The sequence below is a fragment of the Podarcis cretensis genome (genome assembly GCF_951804945.1).
Source record: "Podarcis cretensis genome assembly, chromosome: 13".
Classification (NCBI taxonomy): Eukaryota; Metazoa; Chordata; class Lepidosauria; order Squamata; family Lacertidae; genus Podarcis; species Podarcis cretensis.
The window spans coordinates 44956362-44982180 of NC_137182.1; the positions used below are offsets into that span (position 1 = coordinate 44956362).

A 25819-nucleotide genomic window follows, 5' to 3' on the forward strand; every position below is an offset into this window, starting at 1 on the left:
CAATCTTTTGTTTGAAAGTTCAGCGACTCTCTTCCTCTGTGGTGTGACAATCCTGTTGCTCTTGGGATACCCAAATAACCTAACAAAACAACAAGCTCTTAATGAAACAGAGGAAAGCCCCAAAGGGATTGGCAGAGTCCTTGAGTGATAAAACCCACGGCCTTTATTATCTTGCCTTTATTACTATATCCACAAACCTTTGGGAATCTGGGGAGCAAAAACCTGACTATTAAACCATGCGGTGACTGTGGCCTTAAAAGGCTTTGCAGATTGGAAGTGGTATTGTTGTCAGGAGAAAACAAAGGCATAATTAAAACCAAGCAGTGTACCAAAATACCGCTTAAGAAGTCGCAGCAATCAGCAACACCCTAGACTGCAGTCTGTATGGGAAAATCCAACTGGAAGACCAATTGTATATCGAGGAGGTAGTGATTCTAACATGGTTACCCTTCCTGCCTCTGCTCCTTTCACCTCCCTTGCAGTTGCTAAGTTTTTGAAGGTGTGAGAACCTTCTCTGGTGTCAAAATCAGTTGAGAATAGCTGAATCCACACTCACAGCTACCTGAATCAGTCTAGGAAAACAATGCTGGGAACCTTCTCTGATGCCTGAAATTGTTACTGGAGGGAGGGCATTGAAAGGAGGTTGCTCAAACCACCTGATTTTTATAGATAGCCGAGAAACTTAGAAGCTTGTGCACGGACTGATTGGCTGCAGGGCAATGCAATCCAAGGCTACCTGAGGGAGTCACTTCACCACTTCTTTGGGGGCTTCCAAGTGACAGATAGAACTGCATGTCCTGGTATGTATGTATATGTATTGCTTGCTATTTAGGAATAAAATCCTCTTCTCACCCACTTGTGTTTCATATTGCTTCTGAATCTTAAACAAAACAGCCACCTTGCATTTGGCAAGACACATTCTTTGGTTGCATATCACACTAGTTCTATTAAATACTCATGAGGAAACAGCCACAGCCAATTAAATAATAGAAACACTTCAGAAGGCAGAGACAGCTATGTGTTTATTTTAAAGCTTATAAACCACCCTTTCAGCAAAAGCTCTCAGGCTAGCGTGCCTTGAAAGCAATGCACACAAATACATTGGAATTCAAATGTACAGTACAAAAATGTTGGCCTTTACACAACGACAATAAAAAATGCACAGAAACCTGAAACCCCAGCTACACAAAATGCTGGAATACCTGCACAATTCTGCCTCAGCCTAGTGCTGGGAGGAGAAAAGTGGTACCAGGCAAGCTTCTTTGGAAAGGGAATTCTAATTATGAGGCGCCACAGGTGAAAGACGCCCTCCAGTCAGTTCTCACCTGAACTTCAGATAGCAGGAAGACTTGGTCAACGTCCAACTAGGACAACAAGGTTCACACAGGTTTGTGTGGCACGGGGTGTCCTTCACAATACAGTAATTTAGGATCAATAAATACATACTATTCAAAGTGGGCAGGAAGGAGAGCATGGAGGTGGCCACAGGTAACATAAACAGAAGTCACTGACACACAAAGTGCCTCTGTCAGTGGAATGTTTCAAGCAGCTGTGAGGAACCTGTGGCCCTCCAGATGTTGCTGGTCTCAAACTCCCATCAGCTCCAGCAAGTCCATGACCAGGGATTAAGGGAATTAGAGTAACAACATCTGGACGGACCACAGGTGTCCTGTTCCTGGTCTGAAGGGATGACAAGCAGTTTTTCTGTCCATGTGGAGTAGCTACCACCAATACTCTGGAGTGAGGGTAAAGACTCCAGGGATGACTTGTCTAAATCAGAAGGGACAGGACTCAGGCCCAATGGCTGAATGCGGTCCTCTGGTCCTGGCTATATGGCCCTCAAGATGCCCCCACCAGGCCGTGTCTTTTTATAAGGTGGCACTACATCTCCCAAGCCACAACCCTCATTGGCCCAGTTTCACTCCCTCATGTGCTTCTTACTGTCCGGAATGCACTTCTGAATTTTTGAGGCTGCTTCTCACACGAGGGGTGTGTGTGTGTGTGTGTGTGTGTGTGTGTGTGTGTAGCAACCTCCAAGGCATGGCACAAAAACTTAAAAATTTTGAATGAGAAAAGTGCTCCAACTACTTTTGCCTAACCAACACACATGTGGCCCCAGAAAATTTGCCCATGAGGAAATGTAACCCTTGGGTTGAAAAGGAAGAGAGAAAACACCGCCACCCCAACCTAAATTAAGAAGTTTGCATAGGCCAGTCTCTAAAAACCAGTGTGCAATTCATCCAATCCAGGTAGGGATTACTGCAAGCCAATCAGGGCAGAGAATGGTCCTGAAGAAGGAAGTGGGTTCTGTGTAGCTGTAGCCCACATTTCCACACTGTTTGTTGCGGGCTGGGAATCTGGACAACTCTGGTTTGAGACTCAGGTTCCCAGCCACATCTACAGCATAACCTGTCCAGGCATGGGAGTCCTAGAATTCTGTATTTCCATCTCCTGGAACCTCACATTCTTCACCCTGTATTATTTGTACAGGCCAAGGGAAGGGCTGTGGTAGAAGCACATGTAGGCATCACAAAGCAGCCGGCGGGCATACGTGGGCAAGGATTTGGGATCCAGGCCTTGGAGTGCCTCAGGGGGCATTGCCAAATAGTCCGCTACTTCCGAGCAGGGCGTGACTTGGGGAATGTTAAAGCCATTCAGCCCACCTGGAAAAATAAGGAAATTAATAGGGTTAGGAGGAGGGGAAGAAGACAAGGAGAAAAAGAAACCAAAAGGCTCCCCAAAAAGTGTATCTACATGGGGGGAAATAACTATTAATTCGTTCAGTTTATATCCCACCCTTCAGGCAATACGCTCTGTTGAAAGCCGCTCGGAGTGGCTGGGGAAACAAATAATAACAATAAGAACAATAACAATAACAATTATTATTCTGATCAGCAGGCCCAAGAGGCTCAGTGGTTTAGACCACAGCGCCGTGCCACCCACACCCCTTTTTCCGAGTTTATGACAGGAAGTAGCTCTGGGTGTTCTTCCAAACAGGCAGGATAAGGCCACTCACCCTCACGGTCAGCCATACTGTCAAAGAAGAGCCACTGGTGGACATCTGGGCCATGGCGGGTAAACGCTACGTAGTGGCTGGTCTCGATGCAAAGGACGCCGAAGAGTTGCATGGTCTGGCGGGGGATGAAGTCCGGCAAGGAGGCCAAGCGGGAAAGCTCCTCGGGGAGATGCAGCGGGCGAGGTTGGTGGCTGCGCCGGGCACGGTGTTTGTGGACCTACAGAGGGCAGGAAATGAGGTAGAAAAAAGAAGGAAAGTCTTCTCCCTCACTCATAATACAGTGGTACCTCGGGTTAAGAACTTAATTCGTTCTGGAGGTCTGTTCTTAACCTGAAACTGTTCTTAACCTGAAGCACCACTTTAGCTAATGGGGCCTCCCGCTGCCGCCGCTGCGCAATTTCTGTTCTCATCCTGAAACAAAGTTCTTAACCTGAGGTACTATTTCTGGGTTAGCGGAGTCTGTAACCTGAAGTGTATATAACCTGAGGTACCACTGTACTAGAAACTCGGACATCCAGCGAAGCTGCATATTGGAAGGTTCAGGGCAGGCAAAATAAAGTGCTTTTGCACACAGAACGTGTGGATATGAGATTCCCGAAAGTGCAAGAGAGGAGCGTGTTCTTGTGCTCAGTTCCACAGGCAACTGGTTGGCCAGTGCAGGAACAGGAAGCTAGATTAGATGAGTCACTTGCCTAATCCAGCAGGACAAATAATAAATAATAAATAATAAATAATAAATAAATAATAATATATTTATACCCCACCCATCTAGCTGGGTTTCCCCAGCCACTCTGGGTAGCTCCCAACAGAATATTAAAAGCATGCTAAAACATCAAACATTAAAAACTTCCCTAAACAGGGCTGCCTTCAGATGTCTTCTAAAAGTCAAGATAGTTGTTTATTTCCCCGACATCTGGTGGGAGGGCGTTCCACAGGGTGGACGCCACTACTATTATTTAGGATGGAGCCTGAGAGGTGGAGGGTCACTGAGTTTTGGCATTGCACAGGGCATAACTGAAATTAGAGACTTCAAGGTCTATCCCCGACCCCAAGCTGGCACTCTTTGATCACACCGTTAATGTGGTGGGCTGAGAATGCTAAAGTGGTACCTTAAGACTGGAGCATTTGAAAGTTTTCTGAGGAGAGGGAGGGGTGGCAGAGAGAGGCAATTTAGCTTCTTTCAGAAGAAGCGGCCATATGCTGAATGGCGGACTGGCCTGTTGGGAGGGAGAGCATGGATGACCACCCTAAACAGGAACACTCCTGCTAGGAAGCGAGGGTGCGCTGCAATATTTTGTTCATGTTGATGGATTAAACTCATCCTTAATTCACTTGGCTGCCCAATCCCAAGATAATAAATAAATAATATTTTGTTTGTTTGTTTGTTTGTTTATACCCTGCCTATCTGGCTGGGTTTCCCCAGCCACTCTGGGCGGCTCCCAACCTAATAATAAAAACACAATCAAACACCAGTCATTAAAAATTCCCTTAAAAGGGCTGCCTTTAGTTGTTTTCTAAAAGTCAGGTTTATTTCCTTGACGTCTGATGGGAGGGCATTCCACAGGGCAGGTGCCACCACGGAAAAGGCCCTCTGCCTGGTTCCCTGTAACCCCACCTCTTGCAGTGAGGGAACCGCCAGAAGGCCCTCAGTGCTGGACCTCAGTGTCCAGGCAGAACGATGGGGGTGGAGACTCCAATACTTTGGCCATCTCATGAGAAGAGAAGACTCCCTGATGTTGGGAAAGATGGAGGGCACAAGGAGAAGGGGACGACAGAGGACAAGATGGTTGGACAGTGGATGGTTGGATGCTCCTTCAGGTATACTGGGTCGAGGCCATTTAGGGCTTTAAACGTCAGCACCATCACTTTGAATTGTGCTGAGAAACGTACTGGGAGCAATGTAAGTCTTTCAGACTGGTGTTATATGGTCTTGGTGGCCGCTCCCAATCACCAGTCTGGCTGCCACATTCTGGATTACATTCTTCAAATACCAAATACATATTTGGGCTAAAGATGAGATTCCCTGGTCTCAAAGGGTTTGAGGCGACTGGACTAGATAGCCTATAATCTCCCACTCCCCACTATAACTCATTTTCACTCAAAGATATTGCAGAATTCTCTGTGAACTGCTTAAAAGACCATTTTTGTACAAGCGGAATACAGATAACATGAAATCAATGAAATTCTATCCTGCTTTGGTGACCAACCCCACGGTACCTGCTGACTGCAAAGCTTGCAAAACTGCTTGATGTGGTGAGCCCCAAAGCTGTGGTCCCTGTAGCAATCCGGACACTCAGTCACAGCCAGCCCTTGGCAAATGCAGCACTCTCGGGGGCCTGCAATGGGTGGATTGGACACATTTGGGTCAGTCAAAGAAGTGGAAGTCTTGGGTTAAAGACACAAATAGCCTAAAAACACACACACACAACAACTATAGTGATGGTAAACTAGAAGCACTTCCACTGCACACATTCCAAAAATGCCTTTCCCCCCCCCAGAATTGGAACTCTTGAAAAACCTTTCTGTTCTGCAAGTTTGACTAAGAAGCCTTTTCCCCCTAACAGATAAAGCGAAGTTCCTTCTTCACCCAACTTTATTTCTAGAACTCAATTATCAGAAGTATGTGTTTTCTCTGCTGGAGGAGACTCTTGAGAGTCCCATGGACTGCAAGAAGATCAAACCTATCCATTCTTAAGGAAATCAGCCCTGAGTGCTCACTGGAAGGACAGATCGTGAAGCTGAGGCTCCAATACTTTGGCCACCTCATGAGAAGAGAAGACTCCCTGATGTTGGGAAAGATGGAGGGCACAAGGAGAAGGGGACGACAGAGGACGAGATGGTTGAACAGTGTTCTCGAAGCTACAAACATGAGTCAGACCAAACTGTGGGAGGCGGTGGAAGACAGGAGTGCCTGGCGTGCTCTGGTCCATGGGGTCATGAAGAGTCGGACACGACTAAACGACTAAACAACAACAACAACAATGTGTTTTCTCCAACGAGTTCAAAGTGGCTGAAATGTAGTGAGGGGGTTGTTGTTGTTGTTTTGGTAATGTTTCCTCCTTCTCCATTCCTGTCCACTTGTAGTTTTCTCCCCCCAAAGTAGACCGCTTTATTTCAGGGGCTGGGAACCCATTTTTCCAACCCAAAGGCCACGTTCCTTTGAGTAACCTCCCAGGAGCAAAAAGCCAAATGCCTGTGACTTTATTCCCCACCAGTATATCCAGGAGTAATACACCTTCTTTGTTCTTTTAACCACCAGTCTATTCATGTCTTCTCTCTCTCTCTCTCTCTCTCTCTCTCTCTCTCTCTCTCACACACACACACACACACACACACACACACACACCCTTCCTTCCTTCCTCACACTCACGCACCAGCCCTCAGGATCTTGCCCACTATGGAATGTGTCCCTTGGACTAAAGAATGGCTTCTCATCCCTTCTGTAAATTATTGCTTAGCTTCCGGAGGGCATGGAGATACAGCATTTTTTTTTAAAAAAAAGGACAGGTTCCTCAAATCCATCTTCATTCCCACTCCTCTTTTCTTTCTCAAACACTTTCTGCACCATACCCTCTGAGACAGTCCTCTAAAAAAACAAATCATCATCACCCTTTTCCCTCTTCACTTCTGCCTCTCATCACCACCACTTACTGTCTTCCAGAAGGTCAGTGAGGTCAAGTTCCAGGCTGGCTGTATGGTGCGAAAGGCCTTGAAGTTCTTCCCATTCCGAGGCATCTGCAGGATGAGGCAAGAGGGGGCCTGCCAGGGAGTAAGGAAGCATGGGAAATGGGAGAAGAGGGAGAATGGATGGCAGTTATTGATAGGGCCCTTTCCATAACATTCACCACACAAATGGGGTCTCCTAAACACAGGTGACCTCCGTTTTTGGAACCTGTTTATGGTCTCTTGCAGCAACATGCATGGTGGTGGGGAACTTGATCCCAACCATCTTTCCAGTCCTTGAACTCACCTCTGTGAACTTGAGGTCCCCAGTGACCAGAGACCCCTCCAGAAGCTCCTGAACTGTGGGCACTGCCCGGGTCAGGTGATCCTCAATAAATATCTGGTAGAAAATGCAGCCGTGGGGGTCCTGACCAGCAGAGCTTCATGGGAAGAGGATAAAATAAAGGTGAGAAGACATCAACATCTAAGCGAGCCACCTACCCTATCTGCTCATAGTTCACCCTTTCCTCCAATCTCCTCCCCCTCATGATTCACCCACAATTCCCCTTCACAGGAGGTGGGAAGCTAAAATGCTGTGCGAAGTGTCTCCCCACCCTCCAGTCCTGCCTGGGCCACTGGTCACCTCTGCTGCTCCTGCCAGTTGGTGCTTATGCTGGAGTTGGAAGTTGCCACTTATTGACAGTCATGTGAGCTGCAGCATGACAACAACCTTACATTTTTATGTCTATAAGAAGATATACACACATGTAGCAAATGGATGGTAAGCCTTACTCACCGAATCTGGAAGAGTGGCTCCATTTTCAACACTCGGAAGAGCAGGGTGAGAAATTCCTCTGGGTCTGTAAGGGGAGAGGACATGAAGTAATCAAGCCCCACCAGCAACACCTTTTATTCAAACATATCAGTTTCCCACCCGTCACATCAATTTCTTAAAAACAAACAAAAAAACCTAACTAATCATGCTGCCTGAGTTATCAAGTTGAGAGTTAAGATCCTCATCCTTTCTGGCAACATGTTTTGTACTGCAAATTGAGAACTGGATTTTAATGTAGCACTTTGGGGGCTCGTTTGTTTGATGCACAAAGAATGGGGGAACAATGCTCTGAGGTTCACAGAATCCATCTCCCTTCCTAATTCGTTATACAGAGTTATCCAAAGTCCAACACACAAGCACACCACAGCGCTGCACAGGCTGCCATCAAACCTTTTTCTTCATGGGTGAAGCCAGAGGAGTGTCCAGCCATCTCCAGAACCTTCCGCAAGGCCATAATTTTGGTGGCACAGACATATCCATTCCTGTCACCGCAAAAAAACCAAACAACAACAACGATGGTGTTATCACCAGGTTAGATTTGAAAGAGAAAGTGGTGGTTGGGAAAAGCAGCAGCAGTATGTAACACATGCTTATAAGCAATACTACATTTTCTGCAAAATCACTCTGAATTCTACTGAAATGGGAGCATTTTAACGAAATACAAGGCTCAGAAGAAACCCAAGTAGCTCAGAGGCTTGGTCAAAGAGGCTTCGCTTACCTGTACTTATTTCTTAAGGTTTACAAAGAAATGGATAAACAATCTTCTGGAACTCCTCCCCCCCCCCATTTTCTATTTTTCCCCCATTACATGTTCACCAGCAGAAAATGTAATGGATTTCTTGGGAAGCGACTCAAAGTGTGGGAAAGCAAAGAGTTTTTCTGAAAGACCCATCAAATTTTATACATCTCAATGTAACTTTGCCTTCACTTTCCCTCGGCGATGTCATCGCAGAGCCAAATCCGATGAACTATGCCATATTGTGACATTATCCTACCCATTACATACAGCTCCTGATGGCATAGGCCTGATCCAAGGAAGAGGAGGAAGTAGCCGAGGCATTTTAGCCATGGCTAGGGCGACACAAACTTACTTGCGCAAAGGGTTGACGATCTCCGTTCTCAGCAGATCCCGTGTTTCAGTGTAAGACGGACCATCGTTCTTGTCTGCTGGGCGCAGCAACATTGAATCCAGCACTGAGGTAAAAGTGAACATGCTACGAGCAAGAAAAAGAGAAAGTGTGGTTGTTGAGATGTCTGAATTCTGCCCCTACCACCTCTTAGGAGCAGCTTCTAGCGTTTAGTCCAGGGAATGGGAACGGAGAAGAAGATATGTATGTCTTTTTAAGTCCAAAAGAGGACAGAACCAGCCTTTTATATCTATCTACCTACCTCTCTGTGTGTACAGAGTTAGAAAAGGGGATGCGGGTGGCAATGGGGTCTAAACCACTGAGACTCTTGGGCTTGCCAATCAGAAGGTTGGTGGTTCGAATCCCCGTGACAGAGTAAGCTCCCATTGCTCAGTCCTGGCTCCTGCCTACCTAGCAGTTTGAAAGCATACCAGCGCAAGTAGATAAATGGGTACTGATGTGGTGGGAAGGGAAATGGCATTTCCATGCACTCTGGTTACTGTCACGGTGTCCTACTGTGCCAATAGTGGTTTAGTCATGCTGGCCACATGACCTGGAAAGCTGTCTGAGGACAAACACGGGCTCCCTTTGCCTGAAAGAGATGAGCGCCGCAACCTTTGACTGGACTGGACTGGTCCAAGGCTCCTTTACTTTTACCTAAAGTTAGTATATTGTTCCTGTGATTTCAGCAACAAAAAAACCCTCACCCAATTTTCTTAATGAGGCAAAACATTTCAGCTTCTGCTTTCATCAGCTGCTCTAACAAAAATGAAATGATATTGCTTCCAAGCTGGCAATTACCACCCTCTAAGATAAGATCATGCAACGTTTACATGTCCAGTTATGGAGAAGTTATCCCTCCTTGCTAAAATTGTTGGATCTGTTGGTATCTCTGCAGCAAATACTGTGGTTGTCAGAACGGAAATGTTTAATCAACTTGCCAATCCATGTTTTGGTCCCAAGTGACAGATTTGCGATTTCTAACATATGTGCGGATATTCTGGCACGTCCAAGTCCCAAGAGCCTGTGATCTACTCACAGTATAAAAAGACTGACTGTGATCTACTCATTGTCATTGCCAGGAGTTGTTGACCTTTTTTTATGGGAGGGTTGGCCAAAGAAAGGTGATCACTAAACTTCATTCCGTGATCTACCTGCAACACCCCCATGATCTACCAGTAGATCATGATCTGCCTGTTGGACATGCCTGAATCTACATGAAATAATTTTTGTGGGGTGATATCCAACAGTCATCCTGTTTACACAAGGAATTTCCCTTCCCTCTCCTCCTCCAAGATCTGTTCAGGGCTTCCATCTGCCCCAGTCTTAGGAAGCTAACTTCTTGGTCTCTGCATCACATCAGCTCCCCGCTGCAACCTTACCAGAAGAGAGTGGCATCCAGGTAGCAGGAGTTGCAGTGACCTTGGATCCCCTTCTTCCATCCTGAGAGATGCTCCATGCCCTGGTCACCCAGCGGTGGTGGTGGCGTGTCCTCTTCCACTCTGCTGCTGGCGTACCCACGGAAGTCTTCGGGAGGATGGGGAGAGAGGGAGAACAGGTGAGGAACAACACAGGGCCTCCTGGCGTCTTGCTTTACCCCTTTGCCTGATTGCTCACGGATTTGACCTTGTGCTTTAGAGGCAGTGGAGACGCCTCTGGGGTTCCCAGCAAGCTGTTAAACATTAGAAGTGACAGGGAAAACGGGTCGGTCTTTCTCCTCCACCCCCTAGGATGAAATCACTGTGTACACCTGGGAAGCTGCATGACACCAAGTCAGTCCATCGGGCCATTTAATTTATTATTGTCTACACCAGTGTTTCCCAAACCTGTTGTTGGACTACAACTCCCATCATCCCTAGCTAGCAAGGCCAGAGGGTCAGGGGTGATGGGAATTGTAGCCCAACAACAGCTAGAGACCCAACACTGGTCTACACCAGGCATGGCCAAACTTGGCCCTCCAGGTATTTTGGGACTACAACTACCATCATCGCTAGGACCAGTGGTCAGGGATGATGGGAACTGTAATTCCAAAACATCTGGAGGGCCAAGATTAGCCATGCCTGGTTTACACCAATTGGTAGTGGTTCTCCAGAATTTCTTTCTCAGCCCAACCTGGAGATGCCAAGGGCTGAACCTTGGGAAGCAGATGCTCTACCACTGATCTATGGTCCTTCCCTCATACACTGGCAGAGCAGTGGGGAGGTGATTAATGCTGCAAGATGCCTCCCAGCTTCAATGGGCACAGAACAGGGATACATCTGATGGGATGGCTTAACCTTCCAAGGAACGCTTCCAACTCTCTTGTTTGGCAGTCACTGGGCTTCAGCCCTCCTCCCTTTCCTTGCTCCTTCCACAGATAGCTAGTGTGGAATAATGGTTAAGAGTGCTGTACTAGGGGTATCTGACTCCCAGTAAGTTAGCAAAAATGTATAAGACACAGAGCCGGATTCAGGTTTGATGAGGCCCTAAGCTACTGAAGGTAATGGGGACCTTTATTTGTCCAGCTGTCCTTTGTCAACAACAAATTGTCGCTGTTTTTTGTGATATTTTACGGAGCAGGCTAGCAGGCGGGGCCCATTACTTACATCACAGGAGCCTACACAACACAAAACACTGTTGCTGTATGTAGGTTTTATTTGTTTTTTATCTTATATTTTTGAAATGTACATCCAGGGTTTTTACCTTTACATTTTTTGAGGGCCCCCAAATGGATTAATCTGTTTCGGACTTTAAAAAAACCTAAAACAACAATTTAACAGGAATTTTACTATCTAACGAGACCATTGATCCACATTACTTTCTATGGGAAAGCGTGCCTTAGTTTTAAAATGCTTTGGTTTTGGAACGGAATTCCAGAACGGATTAAGTTTGAGAACCAAGGTACTACCGTAATGTTTAAATTTGGATGTGTATGATTGTATAGTGGTGCCCCGCAAGATGAATGCCTCGCAAGACGGAAAACCCGCTAGACGAAAGGGTTTTCCGTTTTGGAGATGCTTCGCAAAACGAATTTCCTATGGGCTTGCTTCGCAAGACGAAAATGTCTTGCGAGTTCCTGCGGGTTTTTTTCCCTTTCCCCCCCTTTTTTTTAAGCCGCTAAGCCGCTTATCAGCTGATCCGCTATGCCGCTTAACAGCTGATCCGCTAAGCCGCTTAACAGCTGATCCGCTAAGCCCCTAAGCTGCTAATAGCGCTAATCCGCTAATCCGCTAATGGGCTTGCTTCGCAAGATGAAAAAACCGCAAGACGAAGAGACTCGCGGAACGGATTCTTTTCGTCTTGCGAGGCACCACTGTATTGTTATAATTTTATACTTGTAAAATCAAAGAAAAATTATTTCAAAAAAAGAAGAGCTGTACAGTGGTACCTCCAGTTGCGGACGGGATCTGTTCTAGAGGTTCAGTCGGATCTTGAGGTTTCCGCAACCTGAGGACCACTTCTGCCCATGCGCGCATGGCAAAACCCAGTAAAATACTTCCGGGTTTGCCATGCGCAGATCCCAAAGTTTACATAACCAGAGGGTTACATAAACGGAAGTACAACTGTACTAGGAAGACTGGGGTTTGAATCTCCACTCAGCCACGGAGCTCACTGGGTGACCTTCGGCCAGTCACCACCTCTCAGCCTAACCCACCTCACAGGGTTTTCGTGAGGATAAAATGGGGAAGAGGGATAATCACATGCTCCTCCCTAGAGGAAAGATGGGACATAAACATATTTATAATGATCTATGCCATACCCAAGGGGTTGCAACGCAAAACAGGGTTCTCCAGATTCTGCAGAGAGCCGAAGCGCGAGTCGGGACGACAGTGGCGCAGCTTGATGAAAAGTGCTTTGTTGGGTTGGCAGTGGAAGTAGCGGGTCCCTCTGTACTGGCCATCCGTGCATCCTGAAGGCAGCGGTTCCTCCTGGAAAGCATACAAGGCCCATCCTTAACAAGATTCTGTAGCTGTGGCTCCTGCATTGGGGGGAGGGGCTTAGATTAACCTTTGGGTTCCTGCCAGCTCTACAGTTCTATGATTTTATGACCGGAAGCCTTCAGCTTGCGATGGCACATGCCATCTTTGCATACCAGCTGGGATAGCAAGACAAGACTCATCGCACCTCAACAGGTAGTAAATGAGTACCACAGAGGGGAAATAACAGTGCTGCGAGATTTAAGTTCAAGCACATTTCATGTAAAACATAAGATAAGCCTGCTGGATCAGGCCAGAGTCCAATCCAGCGTTCTGTGGCTGATCGAATGCATATGGGAAGTCTGAAAATTGGACATAAGCACAACAGTACTCTATCCACCTGCACTTCTGAGCAACTGGCAGAGCCTTAATCCATTACTGCAATGGTTCAATCTTCCAGTGCTGAAGCCCTGTTTGTTTGGCTGGCCTTGCTGGATGCATGAAGTGTGTAAATTCATGGCTTTTGGCAATTTCCAAAGGGAAGGAGAGTAACTGAGCAAAACGTGTGCATCTTTGAAATGTGAAGTTTCTGAGATTAAATTAACGATTACCAATAGTTCACCCCAAGAGAGACTTGCAATTAGGCAGCTCAACATCAAACAGATGACGGACCAGCGTTCTGCCCCCACAAGCAAAAGATAACTATTTTTGGTGGAGCATATGGAAATTCGCTGCACAGATTTTATACTGAAGCCATTGTGTGCAACAAAATGAGCACGTGATTCAGGTGCCACACACCCCAGCCTGCCACACCCTTGTTCTCACCAGCTCCAGCCCAGCAATAGCTTCATCTTCATCAGGGGGCTCCCCGATCCATCGGATCACCCCGTAGATCGGCGGATCGTTCACCTCCACCACGGAATTGATCTCCAAGAGGTGGTGGTTATACTGCTTGTCCTCCTCTTCCTCTTTGTCTTCCTCCTCCTCATCTTCTTCTTCCTCCTTCTCCCCATTTTTCTTCTTCTTCAAAACTCCCAAGTCTTTGGTCTTGTGGTCCCCCAGTTCTCTGGAAGGAGCCAAGTTTAGGGGCTCCTTGGGTGAGCACTCTTCCAGTTTGGGGGGATACTTGATGGATGAGGGGGACGGGCAATCTTCAAATTCATCTGAGGTGGGTGAAGAGGAATTGCTGGGCAAAGTCTCAGGGATTCTGTCAGCTTGTTCTTTAGAGAGGGAGAGAGAGAAACAACAGCAGATTACATAATCCAGCACCTCAAGCCTAAAAATATGCTTCCAATTTGGCCGCTAACCCTCCCAAGTGTGCAGTTCTGGAGTTCAGGAGAGAATCTCAACTTTAAAATGGAGGGGCAGGGAAACCTGAACAAGTTTCTAGCCCTTAAGGGTATGCAATTGGCAATGTGGGACAATGCCTAGGAAAAATTTTGAAGGCCAACAGGAAAAGGGGAGGGGGCTGGTCTCACCGCCTGGTCCCTCTCACTAGCTGGAAGAAGAAGAATTTTGCAAAAACACAGAAAACCATCTGAATTTGCATAAAATTTATAAAATGTAACTGTCACTGGTTAATTTTGAGTGGTGTATACACAGCTTTACTGAGTTCCTGTGACTTCCAGCTGCCAAAAAGCCCCATGTAAAGATATACCTTTGCTTTACTATTGGCTGCGTAGCAATATATACTTTTTAAAAATGATGTTTGTTATCAAAATGTCATAGAACCTGACCACCTGACGCTTTTCATTATTCTATTTATTACTACTACTATTATGCAGTGGAAGACAGGAGTGCCTGGCGTGCTCTGGTCCATGGGGTCACGAAGAGTTGGACATGACTAAACAACTAAACAACAACTACTACTACTACTATTATTATTATTATGAAAAGTTGTCAAAAATTGAATAACACTTCTTAAAATCCTTTCTTAATCCCTCTGTAGCCAGCCAAGTAGTTACATGTGCCTGCTAACGAAGGAGGAGGAGGAGGAGGAAGAGGAGAAGGGAAACCTCAGGCCCAAGGCTTCTCTATTTGGCCCTTGAAACTCTGCCCTCTGCAATCCTGTTCAATGCCTTTGCCTGGCTGGAATTTGTCCTTGAACCCTGATTATGCCTCTTTCTTTTCCGGACAGAGGATAGGGAGGGGTTTGCGAGCATGTGTAGAAACCAGCTTGCTACACAAAGGTAAAATTAAGGTTCATTGGCCTGCCCACATTTGCCTGTCGCCCCAGCCACCACTGGGATTTATTTGTATGGCTAAACTACTGTAAGTGGTAGTGGCAGCCACAAACATTTGACAGCCTTGTCTTCCATTAAATTGCCTAGAGATTGTTATCTATGTTTAGTCTTTGTGTGAAGCAAGTTCCCAAGAGAAGCAAGGTCACTGGAATGAAGCCATGCGCATGCGCAGCTTCTCTGGGACTGAAAAGTGAAACTTATGTTCTGGAAGAGGTTTGTGACTAGCTGAAGAGTGGATCAGTGAGATCGCTGAGTAGCAGTGGATCAGTGAAGCTGTGCAGAAGCAAGGACACTCTTGATGGACTGTGGTTCTTTTGGGAGGGAGAGATAGCAATTCTCTCCAAGTGTGCCTTTCTCCAAGGAAATGTTTAGGAACCTTGTATATACTGCAGCCAATTAAGCTGTAAAAGCAGAAATAAAAGTCATTATGTCTGACTGCTGGTCTGTCGTGTGGATTAATTGTTTTCCATCTGTGCTCCAGCATTCTGGAACGTGTCCAGAGGAGGCCACCAAAATGGTCAAAGGCCTGGAAACGATGCCTTATGAAGAATGGCTAAGGGAGCTGGGCATGTTTAGCCTGGAGAAGAGGAGGTTAAGGGGTGATATGATAGCCATGTTCAAATATATAAAAGGATGTCACATAGAGGAGGGAGAAAGGTTGTTTTCTGCTGCTCCAGAGAAGCGGACACGGAGCAATGGATCCAAACTACAAGAAAGAAGATTCCACCTAAACATTAGGAAGAACTTCCTGACAGTAAGAGCTGTTCGACAGTGGAATTTGCTGCCAAGGAGTGTGGTGGAGTCTCCTTCTTTGGAGGTCTTTAAGCAGAGGCTTGACAACCATATGTCAGGAGTGCTCTGATGGTGTTTCCTGCTTGTCGGGGGGTTGGACTCGATGGCCCTTGTGGTCTCTTCCAACTCTATGATTCTATGATTCCACCCACACTGAGTCTCTGCTAACTGGTAACTCTGCTGGACTAGTGCCCACTGGGGAACAGTTACTGGACCCACTTGGCAGTGCATTAAGATCGGTTAAATCATAAACCCCACAGTATGCTGGGATAACCTCAGCCAGTAGAGCAGGAGACCCTTAATTTCAGGCTTGCGAGTTCAAGCCCCATGTTGGGCAAAAGATTCCGGCATTACATGGAGTTGGATTTGATGGCCTTTGCGGTCCTTTCCAACTCTACAGTTCTATGAATACTAACTGATGGGATTCACAAGTGTGGAGGACGCTGCTTTTTCAGGGGTCCTGCTTCCAGGTTTCCCATAAGTATCTGGGAAGAGCACCAGACCAGATGGACCATTCCTGGGCCCTTTTTATGTAGCCTCCAGAGGTTTGCACAGATGGAAATGAGGCCCTTGGACTGATATACCTTATTTTTCATTCTATAAGATGCACCCGACCATAAGACGGGTTTTCAGAGGAGGAAAACACGGAAAAAAGTATTCTGAATCAAATGTTGTTGAAGTGGAAGGAGGAGGGTGGATCAGGCTAAGGCATCACAACAAGAGGAGCTGAGCAGCTCTCCCTCTTGCTGTTCTGGCTTCAGTGATAGCTGCGCAGATAGCTGCATTCGCTCCATAAGACGCACACATATTTCCCCTTACTTTTTAGGAGGGGGAAAATGTGTCTTATAGAGCGAAAAACATGGAAGGTCCCTCAGACCTGCTACATAAAAAACAAACAAAAAACCAGACGACACCCCAAGTACTTTCGTTATTGTACAACTCACCTTTGTGTACTTTAGAGATGGGCAGGAGCATACCATACTCAGGAGATGGGATATGGCACAGGACACGGTTTCTGAAGAGGCCATCCCAGGACCCGACTGGTTTATCCTGAATGAGACGGTGAAAAAAAGAGTCTAGGGTCTCTGGACTGGCTGCTCATCCCCGTCCCCTAATCACCACGTGGCACACCTGGGGTGGGTGCTAAGGTGGACATTGCCAGCATCTGCAAAGGGCCCACACATAACAGAAAGCGCATGGATGAGAGCCCCCAGGCTTGCTGTCGTGGGGAGGTAGACTTACGGAAGGGCTGGGTGAACCCATGGAGAGTGTCTTGGGCCTTCAAAACCTGGAGCCCACACTTGGCATACCCAGAACAGTAGGTTGGAGTGAGGCGTGGAGGCCAGGGTGAGGAATTGAGGGAACACAAGAATCTGCCTTACTGAAGTGTTCCTCTTCCTTTCCTGCCTCCTTTCCTTTGTGTGCCATGTTTTGCCTGTGGGTGAGGCCTGTCTTGTTCTGACGGCACGTAAACTGCTCTGGGAGCCTTTTTGGGTTGAACAGCAGGGTACAAATGCTCTAAATCTGTGAGGAACCCTTTTTTTTTGAAAGCCAAGCCATGGACCCCCTACTTTTGACAATGTTGATATTTCTATGGTAGTCTTTGTTATGTGAACGGTGCCACGGACCCCCCTGGGTGGGTTATGCAGTCGCCCTGGGATCCACGAAGCACCAGTTGGGAGCCACTGCACTAAATCAATCCATTAATACTGAATCAGAACAACTGGTCCATCTAGTTCAGTACTGTCTGGACTGACCGGAAGTGCTTCTCAATAATTCCAGAAAGGGAATTTTTCTTAATCTCACCTAAAGATGCCATTAATTGAACCATGGATTTTCTGCATGCAAAGTAGATGCTCTACCAATGACCCAGGACTCAGGGGCGGACGAGACACAAGAAGCCATCACTAAACATGTTTCCTGAAGCACCAGGAGATTTAAAGCATGCTGGCTGGCTTTAACATGGGAATAACTAACCAACAAAGGTCCGTATAGTAAAAGCTATGGTTTTTCCAGTAGTGATGTGAGCTGGACCATAAGGAAGAATTGATGCCTTTGAATTATGGTGCTGGAGGAGACTCTTGAGAGTCCCATGGACTGCAAGAAGATCAAACCTATCCATTCTTAAGGAAATCAGCCCTGAGTGCTCCCTGAAAGGACAGATCCTGAAGCTGAGGCTCCAATACTTTGGCCACCTCATGAGAAGAGAAGACTCCCTGGAAAAGACCCTGATGTTGGGAAAGATGGAGGGCACAAGGAGAAGGGGATGACAGAGGATGAGATGGTTGGATAGTGTCCGCGAAGCTACCAACATGAGTCTGACCAAACTGCGGGGGGCAGTGGAAGACAGAAGTGCCTGGCGTGCTCTGGTCCATGGGGTCACGAAGAGTCCGACACGACTAAATGACTAAACAACAACAACAACTAACCAACAGCATTTATAAGGTCACAATGTCCATCATCCCCGACTTTTAACTCACTTTGGGGGATCTAGTACTCAAAATGGGTGTGAGATTAAATATTGCTTGCAGTATGGAGAGTAGGTTCCTTCAGCCTGAACCCCCCCCCCCAATTCCTCTTTCTGCCTCCCAGCAGAGGGCAGTAGAGAAGGGTTGACGCCTCCTTACCAAGTGTATCCCCACGAACACCCCAGTCTCCTGTTTCTTGGGGAGGTAGTCGCAGTACACCACCGTGCCGGTGGGGGTGCTGTCCTCCATCTTGAAGAAAACACGGTCCCCAATCTCCAGTTCCGGAGTCGACAAGGGATCTCCCGTCGTCAGCTGGATCTGCGTGCATTCCCGGACGCTGCCTCTCGGGGGCGCCGGTGGGCTGCCTTCGGGCAAGTCATCCGGCTCAATCCGGTTGACAGGGACAAAGACTCCACAGTTCTCCCGGCAGGAGAAGAACTTGTGGCCTTTGAAAGTGCCGTCGGTGAAACCCTTCCCGGCTGCTGAGCCCTACAAAAGTCAAGGAACAGAGCTCATCTCAAAGGTGCTCCCTCCTTTATTTCTCCCCACCCCTATTTTATCTTCACCACAACCCTGTGAGGTAGGGCTAGGACAACAGACCACAACTGGCCCAATATCACAAAGTGAACTGTGTGGCCAAAGAAGGATTTGAACATGGGGTCTCCCCAATGCTCTGAGAACATATTTTCTTCCATATAATTCCTTCAGCGTTCCCTACACCATTTCCCTTTGCTTGTGTGAGAGAAAGAGCTATACAGGTTGAATCTATGCATGTGAAATCCTTTTTGTGTTTGTTGTTTTTTTGCAATTATACTTTGCCCACTGAGTTCAACGTTGAAATAAATTAGGACAATGTGGGGCAAGAAACAGATGGGCAGATAAAACTGTGGTGCCCATGTGTGTGTACTGGTCTTATCTTCCTTGGAAGAAGGAACTAGAAAACTGTGTGCTAAGAAGAGAATATATTCTTTTCTCCCCCCCCCACACCAATTTTTAAATTAATTTTCACAAAATTATAAACAAACAAAAACCACACATATCATAATCTTATTTAAAATTATACTTATTAACATTGTTAAGTGACTTCCTCGCTTCCCCTTTGTTAAATTTCCATGCATATCCATTTAACGGTTTTCCAAAAAGGAGAGAATATATTCTGCACAGACATATTTTTTTGCAAAAACAAACCTGCTAACGGACTCCACAGAAGATGCCCTACCCATCAACTCACCACAAGCTCAACGCCAAAGATGATGCTGGTATTGTGCTTGCTCTTGTCTATGGGCCCACGGTATCGAATGATGCCTCGAACTTTCTTCCCGGAGGCGGAAGTGATCTGGACCCTGACTCGGTCTCCCTCCCGGAGGGCACTGAGCCGCTGCATCAACTGCTCCTTCTTGAACAGCGCAAGGCGCTCATCTCCATTGGTCACAGCTTCCAGGAGTCCAGAACAGGCGCCCGTCAGTTCCACGGCTACCCGTGGAGGCAGCAGAACCACTTTCTCCGTATCCATGACCCTGACCCAGAAAGTTCCATCTGGCGATGCCCCACGGCCATCCTCTAGGCACAGCAGGCTGCCTCTGGCCACCTTGACCTCCCGCCCTGCCTTGCTGGGCCCCGCAAAACTTTTCACAGCAATTAAGAGTTGCCGGGGCTTCATTGCTGCTGAAGAGGTGAGAGACAAATCAATTGCCTGTGTGAGGAGAAAGGGAAAAAGAACAAGACAGTTTATTAACTACAGTATTCCCTCTATTTCTGACATTCTTGCCATGAGTAGGGCTGGGCGATATCTGGTTTTCAACATTGCGATATCTCACCAGCTAAACATCGCCTGCCCTGTGGAACGCCCTCCCATCAGATGTCAAGGAAATAAACAACTACAGTGGTACCTCGGGTTAAGAACTGAATTCGTTCCGGAGGTCCATTCTTAACCTGAAACTGTTATTAACCTGAGGTACCACTTTAGCTAATGGGGCCTCCTGCTGCCGCCACACAATTTCTGTTCTCATCCTGAAGCAAAGTTCTTAACCCGAGGTACTATTTCTGAGTTAGCGGTGTCTGTAACCTGAGGCGTCTGTAACTTGAAGCACCTGTAACCCGAGGTACCACTGTATCTGACTTTTAGAAGACATCTGAAGGCAGCCCTGCTTATGGAAGTTTTTAATATTTGAGGTTTTATCATATTATTACTATTATTATTATTATTCTATTGGGAGCCACCCAGAGTGGCTGAGGAAACCCAGCCAGATGGGCAGGGTATAAATAATAAATTATTGTTGTTATCATCATCGCATTATGCCGATATATCACAATGTCTGAAATAAGGGTGGAGCTATGTAGAAGCATTGGCTGGCTTCACGGTTTTCCCCACATTGTGATTTTTTGCATAGCACACAAACACACACAGAGAGAATCATAGTACTGTAGAATAGCAGAGTTGGAAGGGAACACGGGGGTCATCTAGCCCAATCCCCGGCAATGCAGGAATCTTTTCCCCAACACAAGACTCGAACCTGCAACCTTGAGATTAAGAGTCTCATGTTCTGTGTACTGAGCAGCAATAATCTGTTTAGGTGAAGAGGAAGATCCACGTCGTGATTCGCGGTATATTGCCAGGTCAAAAATTATGAAACCGGTATCACTATATGGACTTCAAACCGGTTTTGGGAAACGAGTGCTGTTCACTGTGCAACACCAAAAGAAAGGACTACCAGGCTTAAAAGGAACTGCAAGGCTTTCAGAAGTACAGGCTTAGAGGCACAGCATCTGCTCTGTGTGCAGAAGTTCCCAGGTTCGTTCCCTGAAAACTCTAGGTAGGGTTGGGACAGACCCCACCCCCTGTCTGAAAACCTGGAGCGCTGCTGCCAGTCAGTGTAGACTGAGCTAGGTGGACCAATGGTCTGACTCAGTAGGAGACAACTTCCAATGTACCTATATAAGGAATTTTCAAGGGGGGCCCCTAAAGCCAACAAACTACAGTACAGTGGTACCTCGGGTTACAGACGCTTCAGGTTACAGACTCCACGGACCCAGAAATATTACCTCAGGTTAAGAACTTTGCTTCAGGATGAGAACAGAAATTGTGCTCCGGCAGCGCGGCAGCAGCGGGAGGCCCCATTAGCTAAAGTGGTGCTTCAGGTTAAGAACAGTTTCGGGGTAAGAACGGACCTCTGGAACGAATTAAGTACTTAACCCAAGGTACCACTGTACTCTGGTTTTGGGGTTAGGGAAGGGAGACATACAGTGGTGCCCCGCAAGACGAATGTCTCGCAAGACGAAAAACTCGCTAGATGAAAGGGTTTTCCGTTTTCCGAGGTGCTTCGCAAGACGAATTTCCCTATGGGCTTGCTTCGCAAGACGAAAACGTCTTGCGAGTCTTTCCCCCCCCCCCTTTTTCTAAGCCACTAAGCCGCTAATAGCCGCTAAGCCGCTAATAGCACTAATCCGCTAATGGCCGTGCTTCGCAAGACGGAAAAAACACCAGACGAAGAGACTCGCGGAACGAATTATTTTCGTCTTGCGAGGCACCACTGTACTCAAAACAGCCCTAGGTGCAATGCAGTGGCCATTTGAAATGGCAGTATTTTTACCCCTATTATCCACCCCAGGGTGGATAAAAATCATTGATTTTTAAAAATAAAAAAATCAGATTTGTTTCATTTAAATCATATTTTTTAAAATTTAAATTGGATTTTTAAAATAAAATGCTTTTGGAGGAAAAATCTTTTCAAAGATAGTTTTCTATTTAAGTTACATCATAGTCTATCAGGAAATAAGGATTTGTTTTAAGTTTTTCATGTGTTCTAAAACTCCGTCTAAGTGTTGTTTTTAAAAAATTGTTTGACCACATCAGTTAACAAGCATGGATACATATGCTATAATGTTATTGTTTTAGTTAAATAAATTGTTCCTAAGAAAGTGATTATTTTTCTCCTTCCAAAAAAGTGCAGCAGAAAAGTTGCCCAAATATAAACAGTTAACTTATTAAACCTCACAATAATTTCATAATTATCTATGTATTTCTTATAGTATAACAAAATCAATAATTTTTTATTTAACTGTAAAAAGCACTCTGAAAATTTATTATTCCAGAAATGAAACCTTCATCTGGATGTAAATATTAAGATTACACCAGCAAGAATAAGTCTTTCTGTAAAAAAGAAATGATTTTAATCAGGTGTTACTGACTAGTGATTTAAATCAATCTGATTTAAATCAAATCCACACCACTTGGACATTTGGGGGCTGTCCCTAAAACCATGGAATCTAGTCACCCATTCTATAGTGTACTGTTTTCAGTGGGACTTTTATATCTGAGTAAGTATATGTTTAGATTTATTTATTTTATTCCATTTTACATACACCTCCCACCCACCAAGGAACTCAAGGGGCTATACAGTGGTACCTTGGGTTAAGTACTTAATTCGTTCCGGAGGTCCGTTCTTAACCTGAAACTGTTCTTAGCCTGAAGCACCACTTTAGCTAATGGGGCCTCCTGCTGCTGCCGCGCTGCCGGAGCACGATTTCTGTTCTTATCCTGAAGCAAAGTTCTTAACCTGAGGTAATATTTCTGGGTCCGTGGAGTCTGTAACCTGAAGCATATGTAACCCGAGGTACCACTGTACGTGGTTCCCGCTTTTCAGTTTATCCTCACAACAGCCCTGTGAGATTAGGCTGAGAGATCATGACTGGGCCAAGGCCACCCAGAGAGCTTCATGCCTGTGTGGGGATTCAAACCCCGGTCTCCCAAGTCATCGTCCAACGCTCTAACCACTATACCACACTGGCCATAGAATGCTGGGCTCTGGGTGTATAACAACGCCCAGGAACCTTGCAAATTACCAACGGCATATACACAGAGACACCCCCCACCCTTTGCTCACACCCACACCAAACCTTTATAGCATATGGATACCACCCCCCCCAAACAATATTGGGAACTGCAGTTTGTTAAGGGAGCTGGGAATTGCAGCCCTGTGAAGTATAAACTAGAGTTTCCATGATACATTTGGGGAAGTTGTGTGCTTTAAATGTATGCTGTGGATGTGACCTGTGCTTTTCTGGTTTAGGACCAGGTTTCCTGAAGCACCAGCCTTCCCCAACCTGGTGCCCTCCAGATTAGAACCGAAGCAGTGTGAATGACCCAAGCACAAACAGTATTGAAAGCTGGGAGGCATGTGACTTCCCCATTAGCATCATGTGCACAAATAATCATAAACTTGCAATCAAAACAACATTTGGAGGGGTCTTCTCTCTACCACTTTGTGTTCAAACATACCTTAAAGCTGAAACTCCTTTAATTGGACCAGGGTATTGTCCTACACTTGTTGCCATAATACTGGATGAATACTTGGTATGCAATTGCCAATATAAATAAAATATATGCACAGAGGACTAATATATTTTTCACTCGCCTGCGCCTTTAGAATTAAATTGCAGACTTTTCTAACCCACAGATAAAGTAAAATAGAAAGAGAGGAAGAGGAAATAAATGCCCCAAGAAAAAAATTAGTCAAACTCAGGAATTTCCCTGTCAACACCCTGTTTCCTTCCTTCCGCCACAGGATTGCAAACTTTAGAAACCACCCCTTTTAACAACAGCTTGAATCTAAAGACTCATAAGGCTCATCAACTTTGTCCCCCCAAAAAAACTTCACTTGGCTGCACCAAACTGGAACAGGAGCAAGCCAGTTTGGCTTTTGTCTGGTCAGTTGGCAATCTCAGGGCCCTCGAAGTTCTTAGCCACCTAGTTATCCGACTGCTTTCCTCCATGCATGCAAATTTCTTAATTTCTGAAAGAACGCAATGGTTGCCAGGCTTTAGGCCTAATTAAAAATCACCCCCGAGAACTACCTTGCATTCAACACCCGCCGTGGAATGTCCCGATCTGCGAGCCCTGGGAGACACTCTGCACGTGCTCAGATGCCTTCCTCGCATCCCAAGCCGTTCCCATCACGGCTAAGCCTCTGGCAGACACTGACCCACGAGCGCAGACACACCCCGACCTGGTGAGCCTCTTACAGGTTGCAAAAGGGAAACAAAAAGGAACTATTCGCTTTCCGAAACAAGTTAGCATTTAAAAACAAACAAACAAACAAACGTATAGATAAGCAGATTCTTGCCTGTGTGCGAAAAAAATCAGCAAGTCAAATGCAAACTCACCTCTCCCCTTCAGCTCCTACCTGGAGGCGGTGACTTAACTTTTTCAAGCGCATGCAACAAGATTTCCCCCTACTGATGTTGGAACCACGTTTAAGGAAGTTGCCTCTGCTTTTAAAGGGGCGGAAGGTGAGAACCAATGGGAAGCGACGCGAAAGGGAAAGGCGACCAATCGGAGCGGAGATTGGGGAGGAATAGAAGCAGATGTAAACGAGGAAGGAGAGAGAAATGTATGATGCTGGGGATGGGTGGAGCTTAGCTGAGGCTGAAAGTAGCTTTAACATCACCTCTGTACCCCGCTTTATATGGATAATGATGACTTGTCTCCCACCTTTCGTCAGAAAGTTCCAGGGCGGCTTACAGCAAAATACAGCATTAAAAACAGTTTAGAATTATAATCACAACTGGTGGGAGACAAGTCATCACCACCCAGCAGTTTGTATAAATTTACAGTTCATCATGCCAACTTCAACTGGCTGGTGCTGTTTTGATAAAATCTTGGTTAAATGGGCAGCAGCAGGCAAGCTTAGCCACCCTACCCACCTTCTGTTTGGTTGGCAACCTCAGTTTAGCCCCCTGACCTATTTTTACCACGGCTAGTTGCTGTAGTGAAGTGTTAAGTGCAGTAAAATATCTGAACATAAGCGGAAGATTCATTGGTTTTGGAGGAAAAATTTTGCATACGTCTATGTAAAGCTTGAGACGCAGGTGGCGCTGTGGGTTAAAGCCTCAGCGCCTAGGACTTGCCGATCGAAAGGTCGGCGGTTCGAATGCCTGCGGCGGGGTGCGCTCCCGCTGCTCGGTCCCAGCGCCTGCCAACCTAGCAGTTCGAAAGCACCTCCGGGTGCAAGTAGATAAATAGGGACCGCTTACCAGCGGGAAGGTAAACGGCGTTTCCGTGTGCAACTCTGGCTCGCCAGAGCAGCAATGTCACGCTGGCCACGTGACCCGGAAGTGTCTCCGGACAGCGCTGGCCCCTGGCCTCTTAAGTGAGATGGGTGCACAACCCCAGAGTCTGTCAAGACTGGCCCGTACGGGCAGGGGTACCTTTATCTTTACCTTTATGTAAAGCTTGTAGGGACGCGGGTGGCGCTGTGGGTTAAACCACAGAGCCTAGGGCTTGCCAATCAGAAGGTTGGCGGTTCGAATCCCCACGACGGGGTGAGCTCCTGTTGCTCAGTCCCTGCTCCTGCCAACCTAGCAGTTCGAAAGCACATCAAAGTGCAAGTAGATAAATAGGTACCCCTCTGGGGGGAAGGTAAACGGCATTTCCATGCACTGCTCTGGTTTGCCAGAAGCGGCTTACTCATGCTGGCCACATGACCCGGAAGCTGTACGCCGGCTCCTTCGGCCAATAAAGCGAGATGAGTGCCGCAACCCCAGAGTCAGCCACGATTGGACCTAATGGTCAGGGGTCCCTTTACCTTTTATATATAGCTTGTATATTGTATTTTTCTTTTTCCTTCTTTCTTTATTTTCTCTCAGTTTTCTGTTTAAAAATGCTTGATACTTGATGCTAACTATTTTTGTATATCGTTTTTTTCTTTGAAATATATAGAAATAATAATTAAAAAATTGTCCAGTAGCACCTTAGAGACCAACTAAGTTTGTTCTCGGTGT

At 46.4% G+C, this 25819-nt stretch overlaps 1 protein-coding gene across 1 annotated transcript; it reads right to left on the minus strand.

Annotated features, from left to right (window-relative positions):
* Positions 1–1004: 1004 nt before the first annotated feature.
* On the minus strand, positions 1005–24285 carry LOC307201969 (ubiquitin carboxyl-terminal hydrolase CYLD-like). The gene is given in 16 exon segments (XM_079951553.1): positions 1005–2663; positions 3017–3233; positions 5234–5352; positions 6668–6703; positions 6706–6775; positions 6987–7119; positions 7476–7539; positions 7905–7996; positions 8606–8728; positions 10024–10168; positions 12381–12549; positions 13363–13757; positions 16517–16622; positions 18200–18529; positions 19272–19733; positions 24223–24285. Coding segments are annotated over 16 exon segments (2679 nt in total). The 5' UTR covers positions 24256–24285; the 3' UTR covers positions 1005–2478.
* Positions 24286–25819: the final 1534 nt, after the last annotated feature.